The 27,888-nt window shown below is 49.3% G+C and overlaps 1 protein-coding gene across 5 annotated transcripts in view; it reads right to left on the reverse strand.

The window, feature by feature from the left end:
- LOC138488148 (TATA-binding protein-associated factor 2N-like) overlaps positions 1-27,888 on the reverse strand; it is a 530,913-nt gene that overhangs the window by 118,721 nt on the left and 384,304 nt on the right. For all 5 annotated transcript variants that reach the window (XM_069614929.1, XM_069614927.1, XM_069614926.1 and 2 more), the window contains one exon: positions 27,562-27,666. In XM_069614929.1, the coding sequence (XP_069471030.1) occupies positions 27,562-27,666 (105 nt within the window). The remainder of the gene's footprint in view (positions 1-27,561; positions 27,667-27,888) is intronic.

Here is a 27,888-nt window from a genome sequence, read left to right on the forward strand (position 1 = left end):
TGAAAGGTTCCTAGAACAAACACAAGAGAATTCTAAGAATTGTGACTAGCGCTTCAATGAAGTTAAACTACTCCAAGACACTAATGTCATTCTTCAGCTTTTCTCATTACCTTGGGAATTTGTGGTGTTAGCTCTCCATCCTGCATCGGTGCAGGGGCGCTAGTTCTGAAGAAGGGATATGGCACTAATTTAAGTGGCAAGGAAGAACGTTATTACGAAAGTTCAAATGAACTGGGAAGGTACTTCGAACAGATGTTCACACGGATTGATAAAGAGTGTGAACCCTAGACGACTGTGCCTAAACTGAAGTGGCTGAAACTATTGGTCAATCCAAGGGGCCCCCACAGGTGAATAGGGCTGGGAAAGATTGCTGAGTGGAGTGCCTTGGATGTGAGGAAAATTTCTACACGCACGCTTTCGTGGAACCACCACAGAAAACGAATTTACCTCAGGAAAACGCTCACAACCACAGAGCGTGCAAGCCTTTGAAAATAGCAAAATGCGTCATCAAAAGCTTGTTGCAAACAATGTGTGAAGAACAAATACAACTAAAACCAAAAGCTAAGAAAGCTCAATAACTAATGAAGCGTAAAACCGGCTCCATTACATTACGCGCAACATGTGTTTAGATAATATTACAACGTAACACAGAACTTCACAATACCATGAAACTTCAGGGAAAATAAAAAATACTTGCGAAATATCCTGACTGAAACCCTTGAACCATGGAAGCCGCTCTGTGACTGGAAAGTGACGGGGCTAACTGAATGACAGGGAAGAATTCCGTGACTAGAGTTCCAAGACCCTACTGTGGAAAATTCTGTGACTGGAATTGTAGGAATTATAAAGAACTCCGGGGAAACAAATAATGGGAGCAGAGGGAACCAAAATGACAGAAAAGGAAGGGTGACTAGTGGCGCTGAACGTGACAGGACCTAAAGCTGGACAGCGGTAAGCGTTGACTGGATTCTTTCCGAACGCGAAGCAGGGAATGCTCGAGGGGAGGGGCTTAAATAGGAGGAGAGAGAAAACAACTAGACCTACACTGCGCACGCTACCAGCATAACCCAGGCAGCCCTGTTGAGTGTCAAGATGTACTACCCATGCCGAACACTTCCGAGTTGTCTTTTCCTAACATCCACGAATGGTAGATGGAAGACCAATTCTTTTTGGAAGCAATTTTAGGAACCTTTGCCGTGATCATGACAGGCCTTTGCCGTGGCAGTCGACGCAGTCGTCCGTATCGTGGGCCTCCCCGAGGCACCAGAGGCAGGCGTCGTGCGAGTCCATGACCGACATCTTGGACCCACAGTCCCCGCATTTCTTGAAGCCCGGACGCGGGGTTGAAGACGAAGAAGACATCGCCACGAACAGGTCTTCACAACAAACCGAACCGGTTCAACGAACCGAGAATTGAAAACAGCGAACTCCGAGTCGAGGCGTAACGAGATTCACGAAGCGAACACGTTCGCGGAAAAAACGGAACTGAGGCTATGGGCGTTGTGCGTCCTACTCATCACATCGGGTCACGTCAGCCGTCAGAGGAGGTCCTCGGGGACGCCGCATCGACGCAGGAGCCAAAGATTTTCCGAAGCAGCACAGCTGTGGACATTACCGGTCATAGATATGGAATACGTCGGAGGACCCAATCCCCTCGAACTACCCCTACTCTCTCCTTTGAAAAGCGACTAATCTGCAGCGAGTTAGATCTAGACGATCTAGCAGGGAGGTATTTAGTATAAGCAGTAGGATGTAAAGGGGCCCCAGAAAACCCTGTGGATTATGCAGAGGGTCTTGAACATTATCCTAGCAGCAACCTGGAGCCAGTGGAGAGATTTTAAAGCTGGAGAGATGGGGTCCCTGGGTTTGAGGGTAAGGCTATGTCTTGCAGGTCGTATTCTGGATTAGCTGCTGGGGGGGGGGGATAAGGTGGGGTGGGGGAAGTTAGGCAGATTAAGGAAGAGGCTGTTGCAGTAGTCCAGCCTGGAGAGGACAAAAGCTCTGGGGCCTTCGAGTTTCTGGGGGAAGTGAGAAAAGGGCGAATGCCTCTCTGGCGGTGCAGCTAAAAGTAGGCCTTCTTGGCAAATTCTGTAATGTGAGGAGAGAAGGCTAGAGGGGAGTCTAAAAAATCCCCCTGGCACTACATTATTTTACTCCTTAAGCGTATATGGTCCTGGGTTGCTTATAAGGCTCCAGGCTGAAGGGGTGCTTCTTAAGTACCCCCCCCCCCACCCCTGTTTTGCCCTAGGGTGATTTGATCACCCTACATTGGTTTAAGGTGGTAGGCTGACATCAAATATTTAGTTTGGTTCACCAAGGGGTGCAAGCAGATTTAATGCTTACGTAGCATAATATACATCTACTATATGTTAACTATTGTGGTACTAATTGTTTTTTAAGTCCTATTCTTGGTCATTTTGTTTTAAGGACTTCCATCTGTTCAGGGAAACACAAGCAGTTTTGCCCATGTGGGCTTTTTGTGAGCCCAAGATGGCAGCCCCCATAGCAGTTGCAAAACCAAAAGTCAGCCTATCTCCCCATTAGATGTTACTGGGAAAATATATGCAAGGTTCCCATGTGTCTGACTTGATGAATGGGTACAGGAAAATGAAATTATCAAGCACCTCCAGGTGAGCTTCAGGTAAAAGACAGTACAATCGATCAATATTATAGCCTGAACCTGCTTATCCAGAAGTACATAATCTTAAGGAGGATGAGGCTGTATGTGTTAGGAGAGTTTTCCTAAAGTCCACTGTGAGGTAGACTTTACAAAACTATTCCAACAGTATACAGCTCCCCCAACTCTTAGTATCAGTCTGTACTATTCATGAAACCTTGGCAGAGTGGCGGAGCAGTCAGGCTTATCATAAGAGGAAGATTTGAGCTGTAGGTAAGTACACTGAACTTAGCTAGTAATGCAATTCAAAGAAACACTTAATACAATTATATTAAAATATAGATTATATACACGCACACAACCAAATCACTTGAATACTTAGCACATTAAACCAAAACAATGAATACTTTCCAAAGACCGCTGCTTAGTTTGTAGTTGCGGCTACAATTGTTATAGCATTTTGACACACAGTTCTACTGCATTATCGGTAATAACGCACACAAAGTAATACAGTAATTTATTTGGTCAGCAAAACCACATAAGAATGACTTAGGAAGGAAAACAGTTGGTTAGTGTAACACTAGCAGGGTTTATGATTATATAGGCAGTTTCTTCACACAGCAAGTCTAAGTGCAAAACGCAACCTTAGCTAAAGGTAGTGGAGAGGTTTCAAAGTCTTGACAAGCAGCAGAACGAAAACTCCTGTGGATATTTTCTAGTCTAAGATGCAAAAAGATTCAATCAATGTTGCAGACCACGTTAAAGAACTCACTAAAGGGACACAAGTAGGAGTGTGGTTTAGAGGTAAGAGGGGGGTGCCCTGGACACCTCTTTGTGCAGTCCAATGCTCTGGAGCGACTTTTCGGATTAAGTAAGCAATACAACCCCCCCCCCCTCCCCCAAGTCCCTTTGGTTTGAAGAATGTTTGTGGCTGGATTCTCCTCGATGTGGCAGCGCTGGACACAACCTCCGGATTCCTTGATATGATGATGAAAGGCAGGACAATAGATGGAATCTCTTCTGCAGCACCAACAAAGGACCATTCACCCGGTTAATAATCTTCGGTTCCTGAATTCCTGCACTCTGCTGAGGGGACTGATGGTTCGGATTGTGTCTCTGGAAGTTCACCTGGAGCTCAGCAAAGAATTGGGCTGATTGGGCCTTTCCAAACGATTTACTTCAATTGGGGCAGGGGTCTCCTGGTATTTGGGTTCCGCAGCTCAGGAAAATCACAGGACCTCAGGAGATTGCTCGGATTAAAAGTTAGTCTTGGGACTGGTTGTTCCCACCAGTCAAATGGAAGGAGTCATCTTCGGAGTTCCTCTGTCGAACAGGAAACTAGGCCAGGACAACAGTGGCCACTTCAGTGTTGCAAAGGGTCTGCAGTCTCTGGTTGTCTTCGGTTACGTCAGCTTCCAGTGGTCGCCTTGACTTTCACTTAAGGAACCTCACCTTTTATTCAGTTTCAGCACACTCCTCCACAATCTCTCAGCAGTTTACAAAAAGGGGCAGGTGAATGTCCAATCAGAAGTCAGACCCCCAGTGGAAGCTGGTCCCATTCAGGCACTGAAGCAGACAGCAGGGGAATGAAAAACTCCCCTCCTGCCTCCCCAGAAACACTGGAACCTAGGCGAGGACACCCAAGGGTTCCCACCAAAAGTAAAACACACACAGACACACATCTCCCCCCTCCCAGAATTATAGAAGGGCTAACAAAGAACAACCATGCTAGAAATGGTGAAAAAAGAAAGGAGCCACCAAGTTCGATCTTAGGCGACCCTATTGTGCACAAACGGGGATATGAACATAGCCTGCGGTAGATAAGTTACTTACCTGTGACTGTTCTCCAGCATGGGTCTGGCATGGATTCACATGCCCAAGAATATTCCCGGAAGTCAGGTTGGGACTACTCGGTAAAGAAAATAACAAAGTTACTCACCGTAGTGACTACCTTACTCCTAAGCCATAATCCCCTTTCCTCCATACTTATGGGACATTGTGCTTTCGGATGGGACCAGAGCTCTTGTCAAAAAAGCAACAATGCAAATTTGTGCTATTTTCACACAATGTACCCCATGCTGCTGTAACCCCGTCCTCCAGAGCTCCGCCCCGTGCACCGCCCTTCAGTCCTTTTCCATCACCAGGTCTGCCACCCTTTAAGCAATAATAGAAGATTCTTATTAGAGGGGACGGCGGGCTGGCATATGGAGGCAAGGGGACTATGGACTAGGAGTAGGAGTAGGAGTAAGATAGTCACTGCGGTGAGCAACTTTCTTCTACTCCTACGTCCCGTCCCCTTTCCTCCATACTTGTGGGAGATTCCCAAGCACTCAGAGGAAATACGGGTGGAAACTCTTTACTGAAATAGGTTCTTAAGAACAGCCTAGCCGAATTGGGCATCAGCCCAGGCGCTCAGGTCCAAGCAGTAGCCTTTACAAAAAGGCGACTTGGGGAAGCCCACGTAGCCACCTTGGCAATTGTTTCCCAGGGAACATACCTTTGGAAGGCAACAGCAGCTGCTTTGCCACGTACAAGATGGACATGAATGCCCTTAGGAGGTTGAAGTCCCCTGAATGGTATACGAGTCTGAAATACAGGAGGCAATCCATCGGGAGATGGCCTTTGAAGCTGGTTTCCCTTTCGGGTCTCCAAATGTAACCAAGAGTTGTGTGGAGCCCCTGAGTTCACTCGTTCTGTCGAGATAGAACTTGAGGGCTCACCCGACATCTAAATTGTCTAACACTCTCTCGGCATCCAAGGCCAGATTCGGAAAAAAGACATGCAATGAGAGACTGATTCAAATGAAAATCAGTAACTTTAGGCAGGAAAGAAGGATGCGTGCGGAGCAGAACCTTATGAAAGGGGAGGAACGGATGTTCCACAGACAAAGCTTGAAGGTCGCTTGCTCGCCTGGCTGATGTCGCTGCAATCAAAAATACGACCTACCAGGAAAGGTATTTAAGATCAGTAGTAGCCATGGGTTCAAATGGTTTATGGCATAAGGCGGCAATAGCCGACAAGTAGTACCTGCAGGACAAGAAATGCTACCCGAAGCTGCCAGATGTGAGATGAACGAAAGAACAGTGTCAATCGTAGCATGTCTGGGGGCCAGTTTAGCAAAACACCAGTGACAAAAACAGAGCCACTTGATCTGTTGGAAGGGAGGGTTGAAGGGTGGTAGAGGGGCAAGCGAAAACCCGCCTAAGCGATGGACAAACACACTAGTTTTCGGTGATGGTCTGCCACGCTTCCAGATAAGACGAGATTCGTCCTCCCACCGGAGTCTCGTGCAACTGACAAAAAACATAATTTTGCCGATTTGTCGGCAGGGAGACTACTTGTCCCTGGAGAAGAGGCTAATGGGCGAGAGAAAAACTGACCACCTTGCCATTGCTGCTTCTGGCGAGTACCGCCAACAGGTGCATCAGACTGGCGCGCACAACAATCTTAAAACCTCCTGAAGCCAGAGAAGGACCGAGTCTGTGACCCCAAGTAGAAGGGGCCTTCGCAGGAGCTTTCACCAATACCGACAGACTTGGTGGTTTGGGTGCTCACTTTAGCCTTTGCGAGTCCCTCATCAGTAGAATGTAACTCCTTGCTGTCAAAAGGAAGGTCCAGAACTTTCTCCTGCACTTCCTTTGAAAACTTTGTCGCAAGAAGCCACACCTGGCTGTCAAGACCTACCATCAGGCCTCGAGCTGAGGTATCCAGGTATCCACGTGTGTGGCGCAGCCTCCAGTAGACCCTGCGCCAATACTCTGGTGTCCAACAACCCGGCTTTAAAGTCTTCTAGCCTTTCTGCAGGAATGCACTCCTTGAAATCAGCCAACTCTCTCCACAGCCTCCGATTGGCTGCTGCCAGGATGAGCTTGGTGTTCGCTTGACGAAGCTGGAGCACCGAATTGGCAAAAACCTTCTTGCCGAGGGAGTCCAACAGTTTATCCTCCCTGTATAGGAATTGAGCTGCTGCTGTATGAAGTCTTCCAGAAACTGAGCGGTCCACGTAGAACTGCAGCGCTCTAGCCACATCCAGCGAGTGCAAAGTCATTTCAGCCGGCGACGAAGGAGTCGGAAAAAACACAGGCAACACCAAGGGCTTGTTCAGATGAAAGTCCGACAGTACCTTGGGCATGAAGGAGGGGTGCGTCCACAGTACCACCCTTGTGTCGTGAAAAGTTAAATAAGGTGGCTTACATGACAAGGCCTGAATCTCACCCACTCGTCGTGCAGAGGTGATGGCCACGAGTAACGCCATCTTCCACGACGAGAACTTCAGTGGAACTGTCTGCATAGGTTCGAATTGAGGGCCAAAGAGCCTAGTCAGTACCACATTGAGTTCCCACGCCGGGGCTGGAGCCTTCACCGGTGGGAACGAACGGAACAGTCCTTTGACAAACTCCTTAACCAGACGGTGTGACCAGAACGACGACCGTCTGGGAGATCTGGCGTAGCGAGAGATAGCAGCCAGATGAACTTTGATGGAGGCATGGGCCAGTCCTCTTTAGGCCAACAGCAAATATGGTAGTACCTGCGGAGCCGTGACTCCAAGAGGGTCGATCTTCTGTGCACGGCACCAAACGGCGAACCTCTTCCATTTATGCCTGTAGCATTTTAGAGTAGACGATCTTGCCTTGGCAAGTACCCCCTTGCAGTCCGCTGGGAGAGAGTAACCCCCAAACTCCAAAGCTGCAGGAGCCAGGCCTTCAGGTTCAGCTATCCTGTGTTGTGGTGCAGAATCGCGCCTCCTTCCCTCGCGAGAAGATCTACGACCACCGGAAGCTTGACTAGCAGGGACACTTACATGTCGAGAATGTCCGGGTACCAGATCTGCACAGACCACGCTGGTGCAACAAGGATCATCCTGCACCGTGACCGTATGAGTTGATGGACTAGTCGAAGAAGCAATGGCAACGGTGGGAATGCATACAGAAACAGGCCGTCCCAGGGGAATGAGAATGCATCCCCATGCTCCCCGGCCGGGAAAACCTGCTGGCGAAGCTCCGGCACTTGGTGTTCGTCGGCGTCGCAAATAAATCGATCTGGGGATTGCCCCATCTGCGGAACAGGTGATTCACTTGATCCTGCCGAAGTTCCTACTCGTGGCAAGAGCGCAGCTCCCTGCTGAGAGTCAGCGACTGTGTTCTTCACTCCTGCCAGATGAAACGGGATAAGGAACATCCTCTGGACGACAGCCCAATGCCATAGGTCCTGCGCTTCTTGGAGCGCCGGGGGGATCTGGTGCTCCCCTGCTTCCTGATGTAAAACATTGTGGTGGTGTTGTCCGTGAAGACCTCTACCACCTTGCCCTTGAGGGACAGAAAAGAGGAATTGAGGCCCCAAAACACTGCCCACAGCTACAACACAATGTGCAACGTTTCCTCCAGCAGCCACAGGCATCTTGCGTGAAGACTTCCGATGTGAGCCACCCATCCTTCCAGGCAGGCGTCCGTCACGACTGTCTCCTGGTGTGGTGGGATCTGGACATCCACCCCCCAGGACAGATGAGCGCGAACTCCCTGCCACCTTATTGCCCGATGGAAGCTCTCGCCAAGCGTGGATTTTGTCCTAGAAGCTTCCGGACACTTATATCCAATTGTCGTCGAGGAACTGTAGTGGACGCATCTGTAGCCTGCAGAGGTAGATGCAGGACGACATCATGCCGAGCAGAGAATTGGACTTCACTGTGGCGACCCTCAGTGCCAACAGCCATTGTACCTTGCCCAAGATGGCCTCTATCCTTTAATCCGACTGAGACGCCAGGCACGACACTTGTGTCGTGTTTAACACTTACCTGGACTCCTCGGGAGCTTAATACCCCTTCAGCCTGTAGACCCGATAGCTGAAAGCCTTTAGGATTCTTTTTCTGTTAGGACAGACAGATAACAATAGATATGCTGTAAGGACTATGAACTGTGATAACTACGGTATGAAGTGTGTATAAACACCTACAACATTACCCCCTCCCTTCTAACCAGTGCTAAATTCCCTTCTCACCTGGGTTTTGTAATTGTGGAGCTCTGCACCCTGCTTTCAAGAGGGGAGCGTTGAGGTGGTGAAACAATTGCTAAAATTGGTATACTGAAGAACAATTCTTTGATGGAATGAGTCTTTAGGTAGGTAAGCAGATGAAGACACTATAATCCTTAAGAGTTTTAAACGATTGCTACGTTGGAGAGATCGCGCATGCTAATTTCTTTTTCATTTTCCCCTTTTTGAAGGTTCTATGGATTTGGAGCATGGACTACAAATTATGCGTGCTTTAAAAGATGAGTTTTTCTTTATGAAGAAGTTCCTTTCTTACCTGGTAACGTTCTTTCGATGGGATGGTCCGACGACGTATTCCATATCCATGACAGGTAATGTCCACAGCTGTGCTGCTTCGGAAAATCTTTGGCATCTGCGTCCTGCGTCGATGACGTCGATGCGCCGTCCGAGGACCTCCGCCGACGGCACCCGATGTGATAAGTAGGACGCACGACACCCGTAGCCTCAGTTGTAGTTTTTTCCCCCAGAACGTGTGCCACCAGTTTTCTGCCAGTCAGACACACAAGGCCTTGCAGAACGCAAGCTGCAATCGCAAAAGAAATTCTGCAGCGGGGAAGGTAGGGAGGGAGCGATATGGAATAAGTCGTCGGACCATCCCATCGAAAGAACGTTACCAGGTAAGAAAGTAAACTTGTTCATCGAGAGGATTGGGTCCTCCGACGTATTCCATATCTTTGACAGACTCCCAAAGCAGTACCAAGCAAGGAGGTGGGAAAATAATTTAGAACACAAATTTAGCATGCCCAATGAAATTGCAGAATAAAGGACTGCCTTGCCAAATGCCAGATCCTGCCCTCTGATGGAATCGAGGGAGTAGTGACATACAAAAGTAGGTACCGATGGCCAGGCGGCTGCATCACAGATGTGACGAATAGGAACACCGGTTGGAAGGGCAGTAGACGCAGCCACTCCCCTGGTAGAATGGACCCGAAAGCCTGCCGGAAGGTCCTTACCCGCCAAGAGGTAACACTCAGAAATAGCTAAAATAATCCAAGGTGACAAAGTCTGTTACGTCACAGCTTGTCCCAAATGCTTTCCAGCATAACCAATGAAAAGTTGATCGTCCACTCTGACCCGGGACATGCGCGAAATATAAAAGCTCAATGCTCTCCTACCAGGATGTGGAGGATGATAGAACGCCGGAAGAACAACCTTCCAGCTCAAATGAAATTCCAAAGCCACCTTCGGAAGAAAGGAAAGACGAACTCTAAGGACAACCCTGTCCTTATGAAACACAGTGAAGGGTGGCTTAACTGAAAGTGCCTGTAACTCACTCACTCTGCAAGCGGAAGTAACCACAACCAAAAATACAGTTTTCAGAGTTAACAGTCTCAAAGGGCAAGAATGCAAAGGCTCAAACAGAGCACCCATAAGAAACTTAAGAACAAGGTTCAAATCCCAACCGGGCACCAGAAAAGGTGACGGAGGAAACACATTAGGGAGCCCTTTCAAAATCTGAGAAATTAAAGGAATCTTAAAATAGGAACATTCTTCATATGAACGCTTAAAGATGGACAGCGCCACCAGGTAACCTTCAATGGTCCCCACTTGCAAGCCCCTGTGGGCCAAGGAAATCAAAAAAGACAGAACCATGGGAATGTCACACTCAAAAGGATCCACATTCTTAACTCTGTACCAGGCGCAGAACTTTCTTCAACGGCAACGGTACAGAGACTTTGTTGCCGGCCGCCTGGCCGAGAGCAACAACTCCATCACGTCTTCAGGGAGGTCCCAATCCTTATAACTCAACCTTTCAGAAGCCAAGCGTGAACGTTGAGGGATCTGACCTCTGGATGGAGAACCTGACCCCCCCCCCCTCCCGTGAGAGCAGATCGTCTCGGTAGGAAAGACGACGTGGAGGGCAGATGGACAAGTCGAGAAGGTCCGGGTACTGTTAAGACGGATTTCTTAACTCTGTCCTGGAGGCACAGAGGTTCAGAAGGCCAGCCTTGTTTCTTGGAACAGGGTAACCTCTGGACAAGCCAGACCAATCAGGGTAGCGATCGCGGCGGTCAAGAATAGGTCTCAAGAGGGGTGAGGGTGACTGAAAGCCCGCAATGAGCACACAAAGCAAGGACACTTACAAATTACTCCAAACAGGTGTTATATTAAAAATATATACACATTTATTACAAGGCCTTTGTAACAGTGACCGCAGCGAGAAATCACAATAAAACTCCAGTAAACCAACACATACCAGACCAATACAATATATATACAAATACAAACGAGTAACGAGTTAGACGCACAAAATGTGTAGACCACCTAGATGGGGAGGAAAACAGGCAGTGCGAATAATAATTAGACCCAGTCCGCCTTCAGAGGCACCTAATTAAAAGGAAGTCCAAGCCCTACGAAGAGTGGAGCCTTGTGCTCAAAAGTACCTGCACACGCTGGTGCCAACGGGCAAAAAGGGGAGTCTCTTCGAGGGAATCGGTTGTTTAGTTCGGTGAACAAATGGAGATGAACAGAGCTCTGCGACTCAAGCGCAGCCTCCGCTGGGGGCAGAAGCAGAGCGCGAGTACGGAAAGGCGTGCTGTTACACAGCGGGGAAAAGCTATGGGCTCCTGCAGGAGAGCGACCAGTTCCTAGCGATGCTACGCACCGGTGCCCGATGCAAGCAGACCCAGGCTTCTCCGCGTCAGTTTCAGTGCTGGCAGGTTCAGTTAGGAGCAGGGGACGTCTCGCCGTCATGTAGATTCCGCAGCAGCAGAAGTGGAGTCGAGGACGTCCCAAACGCAGTGAACCCGCACAGTTTGTTACCACAGCAGGGCAACGGAGCGGCCGTGTGTATTCCAGCCAAATGTACACTCCTCACGTCAGACCTGGGAATGCCAAGTGTACGAATCGTGTGAGAGTGACAAGGACTCGTAATACAACACAACCTGACGGCGGTTACAGAGCAAGACTCCTGGGTAGGCTGGTCAGTCTGCTGGATGGCCCAGAGACACTTCTGAAGGCTTACGTGCAGGAGATGGTGAAGATGCCGAGAATAGTTGTTCCCACTATTCCAAGGGTCGAAGTACCAGTACAGGCCTTCGATCCGAGGTAGAAAGGGTTTCACCAAGCGACAGCAGTGCAGAGGAGCAGCCCTCCAGCGGGTCACCAGCGATTCCTCGGTTCAGCCTCGTGGTTGCAGGATACTTGGCTCCTGTATTCCTTTGTTCGTGAGAACTCAGGAGATCGACTTGGTAGTGGCGTTTCCAGCCCCCTCTTATCCACAGTTCCCTTTGCGCCAAAACAGAGGGGACCCAATGGGAGATCCGCTCATAAAACACACACCATCTGTGGACCTTATCACGGACCACGGGGGTCCCAGGCATTCACACCACCCTTGACTCTCTGGCGCCCAGGATGTGTATTGGGACCAGACATCCCAGCCCCCAACCTGGAGGCACACACAGGCCTGTAGAAGACCGCGAAAGCATCCGTTTCTCGCGGGAAAGTACATGCCCAAATAAGGAAGGCCCCGGGTCGGCTCGACCTGGGGGAGGTGAAGGGGGCAAGACGGTCAGCGGACAGGACAAAGAGCCTCGTTGTCTGGCCATTTTGGGAGCAAGGCCACCATGGGGAGGTGAAGGGGGCAAGACGGTCAGCGGACAGGACAAAGAGCCTCGTTGTCTGGCCATTTTGGGAGCAAGGCCACCATTTTGGGCTAAACACGAGAAACGCGCTTAAAATGCCAAAAGGAGCTCAAAAACACAAGAAACGATCGCTGCCACCAATCCCGTCTGTGATTCACTTGCACCGTTCATTTACAATCCAAAGAGTATTTAGGGCCTGTAGAAGACTAGAGACCCAAGAGAGCAGTAACTTAGCTTACAGTGCCCTCTTGTGCCATGTTGCGCGAAAGCTGCAAAATGGTAAAGAAACTACGGAAAACAGCATTTCCCGGTACTGACTGTCTTAAGGGCATGTCAGTTTCCCCGTAAGAATGGAGCGAAAGCCCAGAGGAGTGCGGCAGAAGGCTGCACTTCTCTGGCAAAGTCTAGATCATGGTGAAAACAACAGCAAGAAGTTTAGGGGTTGCCACATGGAAGGAAAATACCCACAATTAAGAAATCTTTCCTAACTAGTACCACGTCCTCCGGGCCCATGCCGGAGCAATGAGGATCATCCGGGAACCGAACCTCCGTAACTTCTGCAGTACTTGCCGGATGACGGGGACTGGAGAAAACACATACAGCATTGGGAATGACCACTCCACAAGCAGAACCTTTCGCACTTCCGGTTGACACTGGAGGTGAAGAGATCCACTTCAGGGGTCCCACAAAGGGCGAAGATCTCCAGGAGAATCTCCTGATCCAGCTCCCACTCGTGAGAGATCGTGCTCTGCCTGCTCAGAGCGTCCGCCATCTCGTTGTCTCCGGCCAGATGAACAGCCAAGATCGAAACCTCCTGCTGGATGGCCCAGAACTCGAGCTGCATCGCCTCCCTGCACAGAGGAAGTGTCCCTGCCCCCCCCTTTTTGTTGAGGTAGTGCATTGCCACTGTGTTGTCCGTTAGAATCAGGACACTCTTTCCTCGCACAGTCAGAAAAGCCTTCAGGGCTAGCCTGACGGCCCTCAGCTCCAACAGATTGATATGGAGTCTGGACTCAGACGGAGACCAACGACCGCTGACTGTCAACTCGTTGGCATCAGCTCCCCATCCCGTGAGGGATGCGTCCGTCACAATTGTCACCTCCGGCCAAGGTAGCCAAAATGGAGCCCCCTTCATCAGCTTGCCTTCGACGGCCCACCACAGAAGGTCCTGGGCGACCGAGGCCAGCACCTGAACGGGGTCGGACATCCTGCCAGAGGACTGACCACTGCATCTTGAGGGCCCATTGCAGAGATCTCATCCGCAACCTGGCCTCTGGCACCAGAAGAATGCAGGACGCCATGAGGCTGGCAAACCTTAAGAATTTAAAAGCCGGGAGACACTGGGCACGTTGAAACTTGTCCATCTGCAGAATGTGAAGAGCCCTTACCTGGGGAAGTGAACATTTTCCCAGGGACGTGTGGAGCACTGCTCCGATGTACTAGAGCCATTGGGAAGGTGTCAAATGTGACTTCTTTAAATTCAGGGAGAAGCCCATCTTGTGAAGGGAATGGCAGGTGACGTTGAGATGATCCGGGGGGGGATGGGGGGGGTCAATCCGAATGGTAGGACCCGAAACTGAAAGTGCGAGTTACCAGCTGCAAACCTCAGGTACTTCCTGTGCTTGGGATGAATCGGCACATGAAAGCAAGCATCATTGAGGTCCAGGACACCAACCAATCCTGTAGTTGAAGGGCCAGGAGTACCTGAGAAAGAGTGACCATCCTGAAATTGTCCTTCCTGAGGAGCTTGTTTAACCAACGCAAGTCCATGTTGGGTCTCAATCCCCAGTCTTTCGTTGGGATCAAAAAAAAGGGGAATACCATCCCTTGTTCCTCTCCGCTAAAGGCACCAGTTCTATGGTGCCTTTCTTTAGCAGGGATAGGTTTTCCTGCACAAGGAGCGGATCCGGACGCTTCAAAGAGCTTCCCCGGTGGATTGTCGTGAGGACGCTGAAGGAAGGGAAGGCAGTAGCCGTGGGCTATGATATCCAGAACCCACGCATCTGAAGTAATGGTACACCATTCCGCAAGATTCTGCGCAAGTCGGCCCCCAAGCGGCAAACCATGGGACATGGCCTCATGACTGTGTCGTAGCGGCTGCGGCAGTGCCTGAAGGCAAAGAAGCAACTGCCCGAGCGGCTTTGGCACCCAGAGTTCCCCAACCACCACAGGTACTCTTACGTTGGCCCCTTTGACTGAAGGAGTAGAAACGAAAAGGGACCGCCCCTCCATTGCTGTCCCCTAGGACGAAAAGGCAGAGGTTGACGTACTGCAGCGCTCAAAGACTTTGCTGCAGCTTTGGAGGTCTGCAACCTCTCAAGGCTCTCGTCAGCCTTGCTGCCAAATAAACGAACACCATCAAAGGGCATGTTCAGAAGATGGGCTTGCACATCAGGAGCAAACCCAGACTTCTGCAGCCACGCAAACCTGCGTAGCACTGTGCTCGCAGCCATGGACCGGCTGATGCAGTCTGCCGTGTCCAAACCCGACTGAAGGAATTCACACATAGCGTCCTTGTCTCGCATGAGGGCTAGGAAGTCGTCCCTTTTCTCCCCCTCTGGAATATGCTCAGCCGCCAAGGAAGGGAATAATTTACCTGTAACTCCATTTCTCCAGCATTGGTATCTTTCATGGATTCACATGCTTAGAATATTCCCCGTCAGGCTGGGAATCCTCTGTAAGTTATATAGACATTTTCCATAGGAAAAAATTCAGACACTTGTGTCCTATCCACGTCGTTCTGGGCCGCGCAGGGGTATATATATCTCCGCCCTCGCGGCTCCCTCAGATTTCAGCCCCCAAAGTAGTAAGGGGAGGGGGGATCTCTGGTTTGCATGCTCAGGGGAGGCCAGCGGGCGCATGTGAATCCATGAAAGATACCAATGCTGGAGAAATGGAGTTACAGGTAAGAAACTATTCCCTTCTCCAGCATTGGATCTTTCATGGATTCACATGCTTAGAATAGATTGTATAGCAGTATCCCCCAACATTGGAGGTGTGTCTGCAAACCAACATCACAACAAGCACAGTGCTCACTTACTATGGCAACACATTACATTATAGCATGTTAACCGTAAAAGACACTTTAAAGCATAGTTGCCGAAGGATGCAACCCACTTGGGGGTTACCTTATTGGAACTGCAAGCCCCATCTGTGTATCTTCAGCATGTTGCTGTGCGAGACAGTAATGCCGGGTAAACGTGTGTGGAACCGACCAGGAAGCCGCCTGGCAGATGTCCCCCGCCGGAATTCCGGACCACAAAGCCGTCGACAACGATGTAGATCTCCTCGAATGGGCCCTTGGACGCTTTTCTAGCGGCTTTCCGGCCTTGGAATGACAATAAGAAATGGACAAAGACACCCATCTGAATAGTCCTTGTTTTGAAATCGCTTTATCCCTAGCCACAGGGCCATAAGCTACGAAGAGTTGTCTCGTGTCTCTGAAGCTTTGAGAGCGATGGAGGTAAAATTTCAAAGCTCTTTTCACGTCCAATGTATGGCGAGTCTTCTCTGCAACTGAAGACTGTGCTGGAAAGAATGTAGGCAACACTATAGCAGCGTGTTTATGGAACACGGAAGGCACTTTAGGTATGAAATGCGGGTTAGTGGCCAGCACTAATTTATTACTGAAAAACCTCAAATAGGGAGGGTCGATCACTAGAGCTTGTATTTCCGACAGGCGACGAGCAGAAGTAATGGCCACCAGGAAAGCCAATTTCCAAGACAAGAATTTTAATGATGTCGATGACATTGGTTCAAAGGGGGGTTTTCATCAGGGCTGCCAGGACCAAGTTCAGACTCTAGATCGGAGGAAACTTCTTCTTGGGAGGAAAGGTTCTAATCAACCCTTTAAGGAACTGTTTAACTAGGCGGTCTCTGAACAGTGGAGTGGAATGTCTCTTCCGAGTAAATCTCGAGATGGCAGCTAGATGTACCTTTATGGATGAAACAGATAACCCGTTATTTGCCAGGAGCAGCAAGTATGGTAGGAGTTGTTCTGGTGTGATCGCTCGCGGGGCCAGACCTGGTTGACCTGCGCACCATATACAGAACCTTTTCCATTTGTATGTGTATGAAGCGGTTGTGGAAGGTGCCCTTGCGGCTTGCAAAATACGGCGGCAATCCGCTGGAATCGCTAACGCGCCAAACTCGGCGAAATCAGGAGCCAGGCCGTCAGACTGAGGCTGTCCGGGTCGTGATGCCAAACGGTCCTTTTCTCCTAAGACAGAAGGTTGGGGATCTTCTGGAACCTCATTGGTTCTGCCACTGAGAGGTGAAGTAGATCGGAGAACCGCACTTGTCTGGCCCAATATGGGGCCACCAGGATCACCCGACAAGGATATCTGTGGATCCATTGCAGAGTCCGTCGAATGGGGGGGAAGGCATACAGAAACTTGCCCGTCCACGGGAAGGAGAACGCATCCCCCAGAGTGTCTAGTTGTGGCCACCTGCTCGTGTACTGGGAGCATTTCTTGTCTCTTGTCGCAAAGAGATTGAGGGCCGGATGACCCCATTCTGCGAAGATCCGGTGCAGTTGCTGATCGTTCAGTTCCCATTCGTGTAGACAATTCATCTCTCTGCTCAGAGCGTCTGCTTGCACATTTTTTACTCCTGGTAAGTGGAACGCCAACAGATGTATGTTGTGTCGTAGGGCCCAATGCCAGATCTCCTGGGCTTCTGTCGACAGGCTCCTGGAGCGAGCTCCACCCTGCTTCCGTAGATAAAACATGGTTGTCGTGTTGTGTCTATTATTCTCACCACTGAGCCCTTTATCCGTGGCAGAAAGGATTTCAGGGCCCAACGCACCGCCCTCAACTCTAGCAGGTTGATGTGGAGTGAGGACTCTTCCGATGACCAACGACCCTGAACCTGTGAGTAGTCCAGATGAGCTCCCCACCCAGTTAGAGAAGCATCCGTAACCACTGTCTTCTGGAACGCAGGCTCCAGTAAGGGCATTCCCTTCGTTAGGTGTATGGAGATTCTCCACCATTGAAGCGCCTGCACGAGCTGGCCGTTTATGGTCAACTTGTCCGACCAGCGTCCTCGAGTCTGTGTCCATCGATCCGCCAAGAATTCTTGAAGAGGCGACAGTTGTTTATCAAGGGTATGCAGGACGACATGGTCCCCAGCAGGGACATGTACCTTCGTACCCGCACTTTGGTGTCGATCTCCTATTCCGATGCCTTTTGTTGCAGTTTGTGAATCCTTTTGAGGGATGGCTTCACCAGTCCCGACTGTGTGTGGAACTCTGCTCCCAAAAAGACCAAGGTCCTTGAAGGCTTTAACGAGGACTTGTCGAAGTTCACTGCGAAGCCCAAACAATGCAGGAGGGCCAGGGTGGCATCTAGGCTTTCTTGTGCCCTTTCTGGAGACAGTCCCCTCACTAGCCAATCGTCTAAATAAGGGTACACATGGTGACCTTCCTTTCTGAGTCAGGCTGCTATAGGAGCCAGACATTTGGTGAACGTCCTAGGGGACGATTTTAGGCCGAACGGGAGGACCTTGAACTGATAGTGGGTTCATCCGACGACGAACCGCAGAAATCTTCTGTGCCGAAGCATCGGGATATGGAAGTATGCGTCCTGAAGGTCTAGTGACGACAAATCTCCGGGTTGTATCGATCGGATCACCTCCTGAAGCGTCAGCATTTTGAATTTTAAATTCTTGAGTAGTTTGTTGAGCGCTCGTAGATCCAGAATGGGACGCCATTTTCCATTTGGTTTCTTGACGACAAAGTACCGGGAGTACACTCCCTGTCCTTTTTCTGCTACCGGGACCAGTTCTATACCCCTTTCTGCAGCATAAGCGCCACCTCCTGTAGCAGTACTTGAAGGTGGGGCTGGGCCGAGAACACCGGTGGAAGTGTGGTGGCTTGCCCTTGAACTGTAGAGAGTGGCCCAGATGAATCGTGTCTAAAACCCATCGGTCTGTTATGCGCTCCCACTCGTCGAAGTGGCGAGACACTCGACTCCCCAGGACGCCCTGACGCATGTCATTGTTGGTTCTTGGTTTGTTTATCTTTCGTCGACGAAGGGTAGGCACTCCGTCATCTGGAGGTTTGGTAATCTCTTCCTCTACGTGAGGATTGGGCCGCACGCCTGTAGCCTTGGGAGTAGGAGGGTCTGCTGAAACCTCGGTCTCTAGATGACCCAAACCGGGAGTTACCAGAGGCCCCTCTGAAAGGACGAAAGGAACAAAAATTCCTCCCACTCTGCAGGGCTCCGAGTGACCGTGCCGTGTCAGTATCCCCCTTCATGCCCTTCAAGGCTTCATCAACTTTTTCACCGAACAGTTGTTCCCCTTCACACGGCATATCCAAGACTTTATATTGCACCTCCGGTCTGAATGTAGTGCACTTGAGCCAGGCTTGTCGACGTAGAACTACGCCATTATTGATTTGCTTAAAACCGGACTCGGCTAGGTCAACAGCAATATTTATAGCATGGTTGGAGGCCTCCTCTCCTTCCCGCACCAGCAACATTGCGGACTTTCTACGTTCCTAGGGCAAATGCTCCAAGATAGGAGCCAGGCAGTGCCACATTTCCCTGTCATATCTAGACATAATCGCCAAGGAGTTGGCTGCTTTTACCGTAGTCGCGCCTGCGGACAGCACCTTCTTGCCGAAAGCGTCCTGTCTCCTGGCCTCGTTGTCTGGAGGGGTCGTGCATTTATGTTGAGACCTGGCCTTTCTCGCCGCCGATACCACAGACTCCGGCGAAGGTTGAGACGTCAGGCACTTGGGAGTCGATTCCGGAGCCTTGAACTTCTTCTCCAAACGACCTTTCACTGCCGGTTCAGAGAACGGGTGCCGCATGGTCTTCAGGCCCTCTTGCCAGACCTGATCCAAAATCGGGATGGCGAATACGGATTTCCTTCTCTTGCCCATATGATCAAAAAGAAAACAATCCTTTTTCTCCTCTTCAGAAACTAGGCCAAACTCCGAACACGCCTTAATCATGGCATGGAATGCACCCACGTCGTCAGGAGGCGATGGATGTTACGGACTTCTCTGAGCTTCCATCTCCGCTTCAGAGTCCCAAGTTGGGTCCCTTGAGGGGGATAGTGAGATGTCTGAACCGGATCCCTCACGGTCAGAGTCCTGTAGTAGTTCTTGCAGGGTAGGACAATCTTCCGGCGCGTGGCAAGCGGCCGTGATCCTGGTCGCCGAGCGAGAAGCCGGGCCCGGCTCGTCGACGAATGGCGTAGACTATCCATGTCGGGGCCCCAGGCTGGGGTATTTGTGTGTCCAAATGCTGTAACAGTTTCTGTAGCGTATTTAGCACCTCCAAGGACAGAACCGCCTGGGGGTTCAGTAATGACGAGGTAGTAGGGATGAAACCCACCCCCAAGAGCGACATCGCGCTGGTCGGCTGCAGACCCAGATCGATTGTCGCGTTCGTCGTCAGCCGACGAGATGGAGAAAGTCGCCTCCGGCGGGACGGGATCGAAGACCTCCGGTTGCCAGCCCATAGACGGGACCACCCTCGACGATATGTTTCCTACCGCCACAGTTTGACATGTGGGAGGAGCCACCGATGATGCAGGCGTCGACGAGCGGGTCGTCGGCGAAGCCAGTGGCGCAGGGCTTTGAGGTGCTCCCGCCGCTTTTGGGGCCGACTTGCTGCCCACGGCCTCTCGACACAAGGTAGACTTATGACGGTCTACTGAGGAGGATTTAGATGGTTCTTTTCTCTCCTTTTTAGATGAGGAGGAAGAAGACGATGCCTTGTGTGAAGAGGAGGAGACCTTCGAATGTTTCTCTGAATGTTTTTCCGAGGGTCGTTTTTCGGCCGACTCCGAGGTTCGTTTTTCGGCAGCACGTGCCTTCTTCGTCGGGGGTTCAGACTTACTTTTTGAGGCCGTGGAGCCCACCTCCGATGCCGGGTACGCACCCGCTCCGTCGTTGAGCCAATCGACCAGGCGTCTTTTTCGATCTTTGAGGGTTTTTTGGGAGAAACCCTGACAGATTTCACAAGTGTCCGCCGTGTGGTGAGGATGAAGGCAGTAAATGCAGTCCATAAGACCATCCCCTTCGTACACCTTAAGGCCGCACGTAGCACACGGACGAAACAACGCCTTTCCAGACATTCTCTTAAGAAGAACAAACAGTCGCAGAAGTAGAAAGAACAACCTAACAAAATAGCAGATACGCGAGGTAATCCCACCACTTTGGAAGACGGTTGAAATCTGAGGGAGCCGCGGGGGCGGAGCTATATATACCCCTACGTCCTAGTGGCGCCGGCGTGCGCACCCCAGAACGACGTGGATAGTACACAAAAGTGTCCGAATTTTTTCCTATGGAAAATGTCTATATAAAACTTACCGAGGATTCCCAGCCTGACGACGGGGAATATTCTAAGCATGTGAATCCATGAAAGATCCAATGCTGGAGAAGCACAGTTTCACAGAGTGTGTGTAAACCTTGCCAAGGCACATGTGGAGTTGAGAGCTTTCAGTGTCATGCTCCCCGAGGTAAAGACCTTCCGAGCTCATCCGTCGTAGCCATTGTCGTCCCTATCCGGAGGGATGGTATGGTACACCTGCTGCCTCGATGTGGCCGCAGCCACCTGAAACACCAAACTCTCAGGAGTGGGGTGAGTAGACAAATAGCTGGGATTGCTAACAGATGGGCGGTACTTTTTAGACAAATTCTTATCAAATGCCGGAAGAGATTCTGGGGTCTGCCAAGCCGATGACACCCTCTTTTGCAATGTCAGATTGAAGGGCAAAACCGGGTCGGGGGGGGGGGGGGGGGGGGGGACCTTGGTCCAAGATGTCAGTAAGATCATCTTGAATAAAATCTTCAGGAGGACTGGACCAACCCAGGTATTCGGAGACCCTAGCCATGAGCTGCCTGTACGACGAGTCTGCATGAGACCCCGGCTCAGGCCTACCAAACTCAACTTCCGGAGAAGTATCCAGGCCACTGGCATCATGGAGGGTCTGTCTCAACTCCTCCAAGGGACTGTCATCCAACCAACTCAGAGAGCCTCTTCCTGAGAAACAGGGTCTTCAAAGTCAGACCTTTCGTCCTCTTCAAAAATGTCAGTCAAAGGTCTGGAAAACCCAGTCAAGGGGACAGAAGAGGGCCTGGCGCCTAAAGACTTCCTTGGACGACCCACCTCCTCAGGGAACTCCCCAGACACATCACACCCAAAAATCAGTGATGGCTCCGAGGGCCTAGACTCCGAGAACAGACGTTGAGACCAGGGGCTTTGACGCCAAAACCTTCTCTGCGGGTGTCGATGCCGAGACCTTCGGCGTCGACGCCACTACAGGCGTACGCTGATTGGACGGCAAAGCGTCATCAGAGTCAGACTGGCCTGGCGCCAATAAATTAATGCCGAGACCTCCACAGGCCGCAAGGTCTCGCTAGGGACGAGGATTTAGACCTGGACGCACGTCTCTTGCGACTGTTCCCTGTGTGAGTCGCGAACCTTAAGGCGTGCGAGATGCAGTTCGAGATCGCCCTCTGCCGGCTTCGTGAGAAGGCGCGACAGGAACCGTGACTTGCGACTGAAAAATCGCCATCATTTGCTCCTTAAACGCTGCCCACTCCTCTGGCGAAGACTTCATGGGGCAAGCAACTTTACACACAGCGCCATCCTGCGAAGACAGGGAAGGCGACCGGTGCCGGCGCTTATGAGAGTGCCGGGAGGATGCAGAATGGCAGGAAGCACTCTGGGACCGAGAACCTCGAGCCTTCTCCCAACGCAGAGAGGCACTCCTCGAACAGTCAGTGGAAACCCTAGACTGCAATCTGGACTAACGGGACTTCAAGGGCCTCCTACCCACCTGGAGCTTCCCCTTCCTTTCACACAAGGCCTTGGCGGTTAGAGACTGGCATTTCGAACAGTCATTGGTGTCGTGTGACTCACCCAGACACCATAAACCAATACGGTGTGGGTCAGTCAACAACATTTTGGACTTGCAGTCCTGGCAAGTCTTAAACCCAGACCTTGGAGTCAGAGGGGTCGAAGAAAGACATGCACACAAGGCGCGCCAAGTTTAACGAAGCTACACGTTCGCTGTCGGGAAAAATAGAACTGAGGCAATGGGCGCTGTGGGTCCTATACATAACATCGGCTCGATGCCATTGACGCAAGACGCCCTCTGTCGAAAAGTTTCCGAAGTGCACAGCTGTGGACATTACCTGTCAGATGTGGAATACGGAGGACAATCCCTTCGAACGTGCGGTTTTGTAATTCCATTTTACAGCGATGCATTTACGATCAAACAATACCAAAACAAGTAACTTGCCCAGTAATTTGGGTAAAAACCAGCAGGCAAGTCAGGGGACAAACCACATCCGATTTGGTGATAGCTTCCAGTGTGCTGGTGACTGGATACCACAATTGTGCAATTTTAGGGCTTGACCAGTTCATGTGTATAAAGAAGACTTCAAAAGGATACAAACTGCCTGCCTGTCCCTAAAGAGGTCCTCAAACCTCATGAATCCCCCTCTGGAGTTTGCGCATGATCCCCTTTTCGGATATGAACGGGATACCCTCAATGTTACCTAGGAATACTGATGGGGCATAGGGTGTAGATAACTGATATATCTGGTAGTTTCAGAGAGACCCATCGCTTGTTTTCCACTGGCTTAATAGAGTTGCGGTGACATGGTCTAGTAGAGATTGGTATGGCCTCTAGTGCTACACGTCACGCAAGCATTTTCTCTAGCTTAGTATTTTGGGGCAAAAGAGGGCCTTGCTACCTGTAGATCACACGGTGAAGGATACAAATTTAACCGAATAACTCAAAGTTCGGCACATTCAAACCACTCCGCCTGTATGGCAATAACAGTATGTCCTATTTGATGGGAGGCGGTTTTACTCCCATGAGATCAATAAGCAGTGATTGAAGTTTACCAAAAAAGTATTTCGAAGTATCACCATTTTGATCAGGGATTTCCTGGCCATAGAGGATATGGACAACGTAGCCAATTTGTTCACCTTGGTTTGCAGATCATGTAGCAGTGGGACAAAGTTTATTAAAAGGAGGACAGCTGACCAGGCCACATTCACACCTAGGTATATAATGTTAAGTTGGGAAAACTTGAATCCCCGGGTGTTACAGTCTCTGTGAGAGGGAATAACTGACGTATTCCACTTGATTTGTAGCCCTGAGTCGATCAAATTCAACTATTTCTTCTACAATTGGCTGCAGATTACGTTAAGGTTGTTTAAGGAGAAATAACAGTAATCTGTATAATGCGATAACACCACCGATTTATTAAAGAATCAAAGGCCTCCTTCCACAGACTGTTCCGAGGATTGCAGCCAACGTTTCAATTGACAAGGCAAAAAGGTGTGGGGAAAGTGGGCAGTCCTGGAACGTGAAACACGCTCCAAGGTGATCCCATTTGTATAGACATGGGCAGAGGGGTTGCTACATAACAGATACTAGAGAGATAGAATATGATTCCACTCCCATTCTGGTTAATACTTTCAGCATAAATAACCACTTTAAGGAATCAAAAACATTCTCTACATCCAAGAAGGCTGCCAGGGCCGGGACCACATTAGTGCCAAGCTGCGGAACAATTGCCAACATGTGAGGTGGAGCATCCAGGTACAAAGCCAGGTTGGTCGTCGACCACTGTGTGGGGGCAAGTATCCTGCAGGCCAATACTTTTGCAAATATTTTATTATCCAAATTCAGGATGGATAGGGGTCTGTAGGATCCATTATCCTGTGGGTCTTTATTGGGTTTTGGAAGTACTACAATTCTGGCTTAGTTTGTCGACAGGGGAGCTCACCCTGTGAAAAAGCTGCATTATACATGATCAAATGTTTGAGCACTAGGACATCTGCATTTTCTTTATAGAATTTGGCGGTGAGGACATTGGGTCCAAGCGTCACTACGACAGTATTTCAGTAATGGCCGCTCAGATTTCCTCCATCTTGATGGGCGTGTTCAGCAGAGCCCATTGGTCAAAAAGACATATTAGGGTGACTATCTAGGCCGTCATCCAGTAAAGCTCTCGTCTTGTTGAGTGTAGAGGTGTTCAAGGAGAAATATTTGTTAAAAAAAAACATGTTAATGTCTTCAGAGTATGAGACACTATTCCCATCAAAGTTTGTGATGGAGTTTATACCATTGTGGCCCTTGTTCGGTCTAACCCGGCTAGGAGTTTACCCAGATTCCGCACATCTCCTGGCAGCGGGTCTGCAGGGGCACATTTTAATTTCCCCGTCTGATAGTTGACGAAACTCACCAAGACAATTGTGAATTTCGTGCACCATTGCTGGTAGTTCTCTTGTTGCTTATTTTTCATATAATCTCAGATGTGATTCACAACTATTTTGTTCTCGTCACACTAGCTTTAACCTGCTAAATTGCTTTGAAGTACATATTTCCCTATGAAATGGTTTAAAAGTCTAAATAGTCAATGGCTTATCAATTGAGGGGGAATTGGTGCGGAATAAAAGTACAATCTCATCACCCACTTTGGTATTAAAGACCAGGTCCATCAATGAGTCAGGTTTTAATTTCCAGGTAGATTCCAACAGGCTTTCCTGCGTGGATTCCACAATCAGGAGAACTGGGGCATGCTCAGATAATGTTCTAGCAAGTACTTCACAGCTGGTGGTCCTATTCAGAATTACCGTGGATCCCAAACACATGTCTAGTCTGGAATAAGTTGTGCACCTCCGACTAAAGCATCAATCCACTATAAAATTGGTGCTTTTGGCTCCAAATACCAACCAGATTGAGGTCAGAGCATGCTTCTTTGATAACAGTAGCGCTGGGTTGAACCTGCCCTTGTTCAGAGGATCCGTCAGAGTGGTCACATAGTTTAGTGTTGTAATCTCTCCCAGTCATTTCGTAACCTGTGAACTTCGCAAATAACTCCCAATAGAAGTCGGGGTCATCTGTGTTTGGTGCATATATGTTTAAGACAGTCTCCACCCCAAGTAAACTGCCCAGGACCGTGACAGCGGCCCGCATCATCAGTTTCCACCCTGATAAATCTAAGGTCCAGATTTTTGTGCAGAAGGATCAACACGCCACTCGAGTAGGTAAAGTAGTTAGTTGTGTAACCAGCATAGTGTTAGGGAGAATTCTCAAAAATGTGCTAATTCCCTTCACCTTAGAGACCCCCAGCAACTTTACTGGATTTTGAGGACTTGGTTTTCTTACCTGGAGAGAGTGACCCTTTTCCCCACTCAGGTATTTCCCCACTCAGGTATTTTGATATATGTTTTACCCTTGTGTTTTCTTTGGTTGTGGAGTCTAACCAACTCCATAGGCATCATATTTTACAATTGGGTCACACAGCACCTTCAGTGCAGTGACACAGGGAAGTCTTTCAGATTTCCCAAGGTTTAAATACCTTCTCTGGGATCAACTACTGTTTCCCAGAACAGTGGAGTGAAATTGACTTCACTTAGCCCTGTACATTTTTAGACCCAGCACACCCTATTTTACAATAAAGTGCTGGAGGGGTTACTTAGTATCCCCTATCTCTAGTTACTCAAGTAACAGTCAAATATTACCCTTTCCTCTCAGAATGGCTGGTGGCAGTGGTTTTACAACAAACTGCTACGATTTTTCCCGACCGTGAACTATTCGTAGCTCTGGTAACGTTGATCGCGGGAGCCATGTTTTTCAAGATTGCGCCCAGCCATCGTTGCTAAAAACAGGTCCTGGTCTTTTGCCATTTCTTTGTGGAAAGGTCCTTCTCGAGTTTTGCTCTGCACGCCAAACCAGGTTTGGTCTCTTTGTTCATTCGCCTTTGGTGGGCTTCAGGAGTGAAGACCGCCTATGACTCCAGAGTGTCTGGGGTAAGCAGGAAGTGTGGGCGGTGCCCGAAACTCCCCGTGCTTAGTCTCCTAGGAGACCCAAATGCACTGTCATGATTGGCTGGCTGACTGTCCGGCAAGGACAGCCAACCTGCTTGGTGAGTGGCAGTTAGGCTTAAATGAATGGGAGAGAACTGAATAAAAGGCAAGTCTCTTGGTTTGGAAGGCAGAGTCGACCACTGGAACGAAGGAACCGAAGATGATCTTGAAGAGGACTGCTGCTGCAACTCGTGGACCGTTGGTTTGCGTGGTGAAGCCCTGCTGCAGGCCCAAATCACCAAGTTTGCATCAACAGAGAAGCCCAAGTAAGCCACCTGGACACTTATCTCAGAGCTGGCTGCATTTCCTCAGAGTGCTGCAGGAAAACTTAGAGCCAGGGAGAGGGACACCAGATTGTGTGTTACTTGTAAGCTGGCCAAAAGCGTTAGAAAGATCCTCTGGACTCCCACGACGTCAGCCTGACAGAGCCAGACCCCGCCTCAGCTGAGTGTGGGACCTCTGAAGCAAGGACAGTCCACCTTGGCTTCAGTGTGACTGGCAGGGCAGGAAGCGAGGGAGGGAGGTGCCAGAAACTCCGTCCTTAGTCTCCTTGGTTACCTGAATGCATCCAGTGCGGATTGGCTGGCTGTCCTTGCAGGGTTCAAATTAAAAAGTCCTAAGGTCGAGCAAAGGTTGAAGGTAATTAGCACAGAAATTAAAATTCTCCCCGACAGTCTGCACGTATTTTAAGGCAAAGCAGAATTTTCAAAAAAACTTCACAGAATTCAATATCATGTAGGAATGTGTGGCTGCATAACCCCGCCCCATAGAGGCTCTCCCAAAAAAAAACAATGTCCTTAAAAAAAAAAGCTAAGGTGGCACTAGCTCACTGACTTAGCACACAGCCATTATGTTCAATCTGGCTACTCGAGGAACCAGATTTACAAATAGGGGTGTATCGCCACTTTTACGCCCGTAAAATAGGCAAATACTCCCAGAAGAAAAGGGATTAAAAATACTCCCAGCCAACAGGAAACAGACTAACAACGTGCTTGCCCACCTACGTTACCCACTCAGCTCCATGAATATGTTTGTAGTACATTCAGTGCATATAGGAAGAAACTGCTATTACTGCCTGCATCTTTTAATCTGCACAGATTAAGGTACAAAGTAATACATATTCCAAGAACATTTGTTTTACAGTTAAAACATTTTTACTTGTTAAGAAAATACTCATTATGAATGAGATTTACATTTTTATGCTCTAAAAAAATCATTTTACTCACAACTTTAAAAAATAGGGAGTAAAATACTCGTGCATCAAAGTCCTATCTGGAGCACTGCCAGGAACCTTTATCAGTCTGTCGGACACTAGTCAAAACTGTGCTTACATTTAAAAAGCATACAGATTTTTGTTTACTCTTGTGACAAACCATTACTTTAGTCTTGGGAACCAAAGGTGCATTGTAAGTTAATTTATCGAACACTGAAGTACTTTTCATGAAAGTCTAAGTTTTACAAGACTCACCGCCACCACCATGTCTGCTTCCACCAGCACTGCTGCCACCTCTCAAGAATTCAGGCCTCCTTGTTGCAAATGAAACTTTAAGGATACTACCATGAAATTCTTTTCCTATAAGAAAGAAATAGTTCATCAAATATATACATAATGAAAAAACAGTATGTTAAAAAGGGAGATGTTCAAATGAGTAAGCAAGTAGAGAGGGGGTGTGCAAGATGAGACTGAGCATATCAGAGCAGAACAAGATAATCATTTATACAGAAAGATAAAATATTCAGGCGGATAAAAAGTTAGACAAAACAGATTTTAAAAAAATGTGTGCAATGTAAAGTT

The sequence above is a fragment of the Ambystoma mexicanum genome, chromosome 9, assembly GCF_040938575.1.
Source record: "Ambystoma mexicanum isolate Mex_15411 chromosome 9, UKY_AmexF1_1, whole genome shotgun sequence".
Taxonomy (NCBI): domain Eukaryota; kingdom Metazoa; phylum Chordata; class Amphibia; order Caudata; family Ambystomatidae; genus Ambystoma; species Ambystoma mexicanum.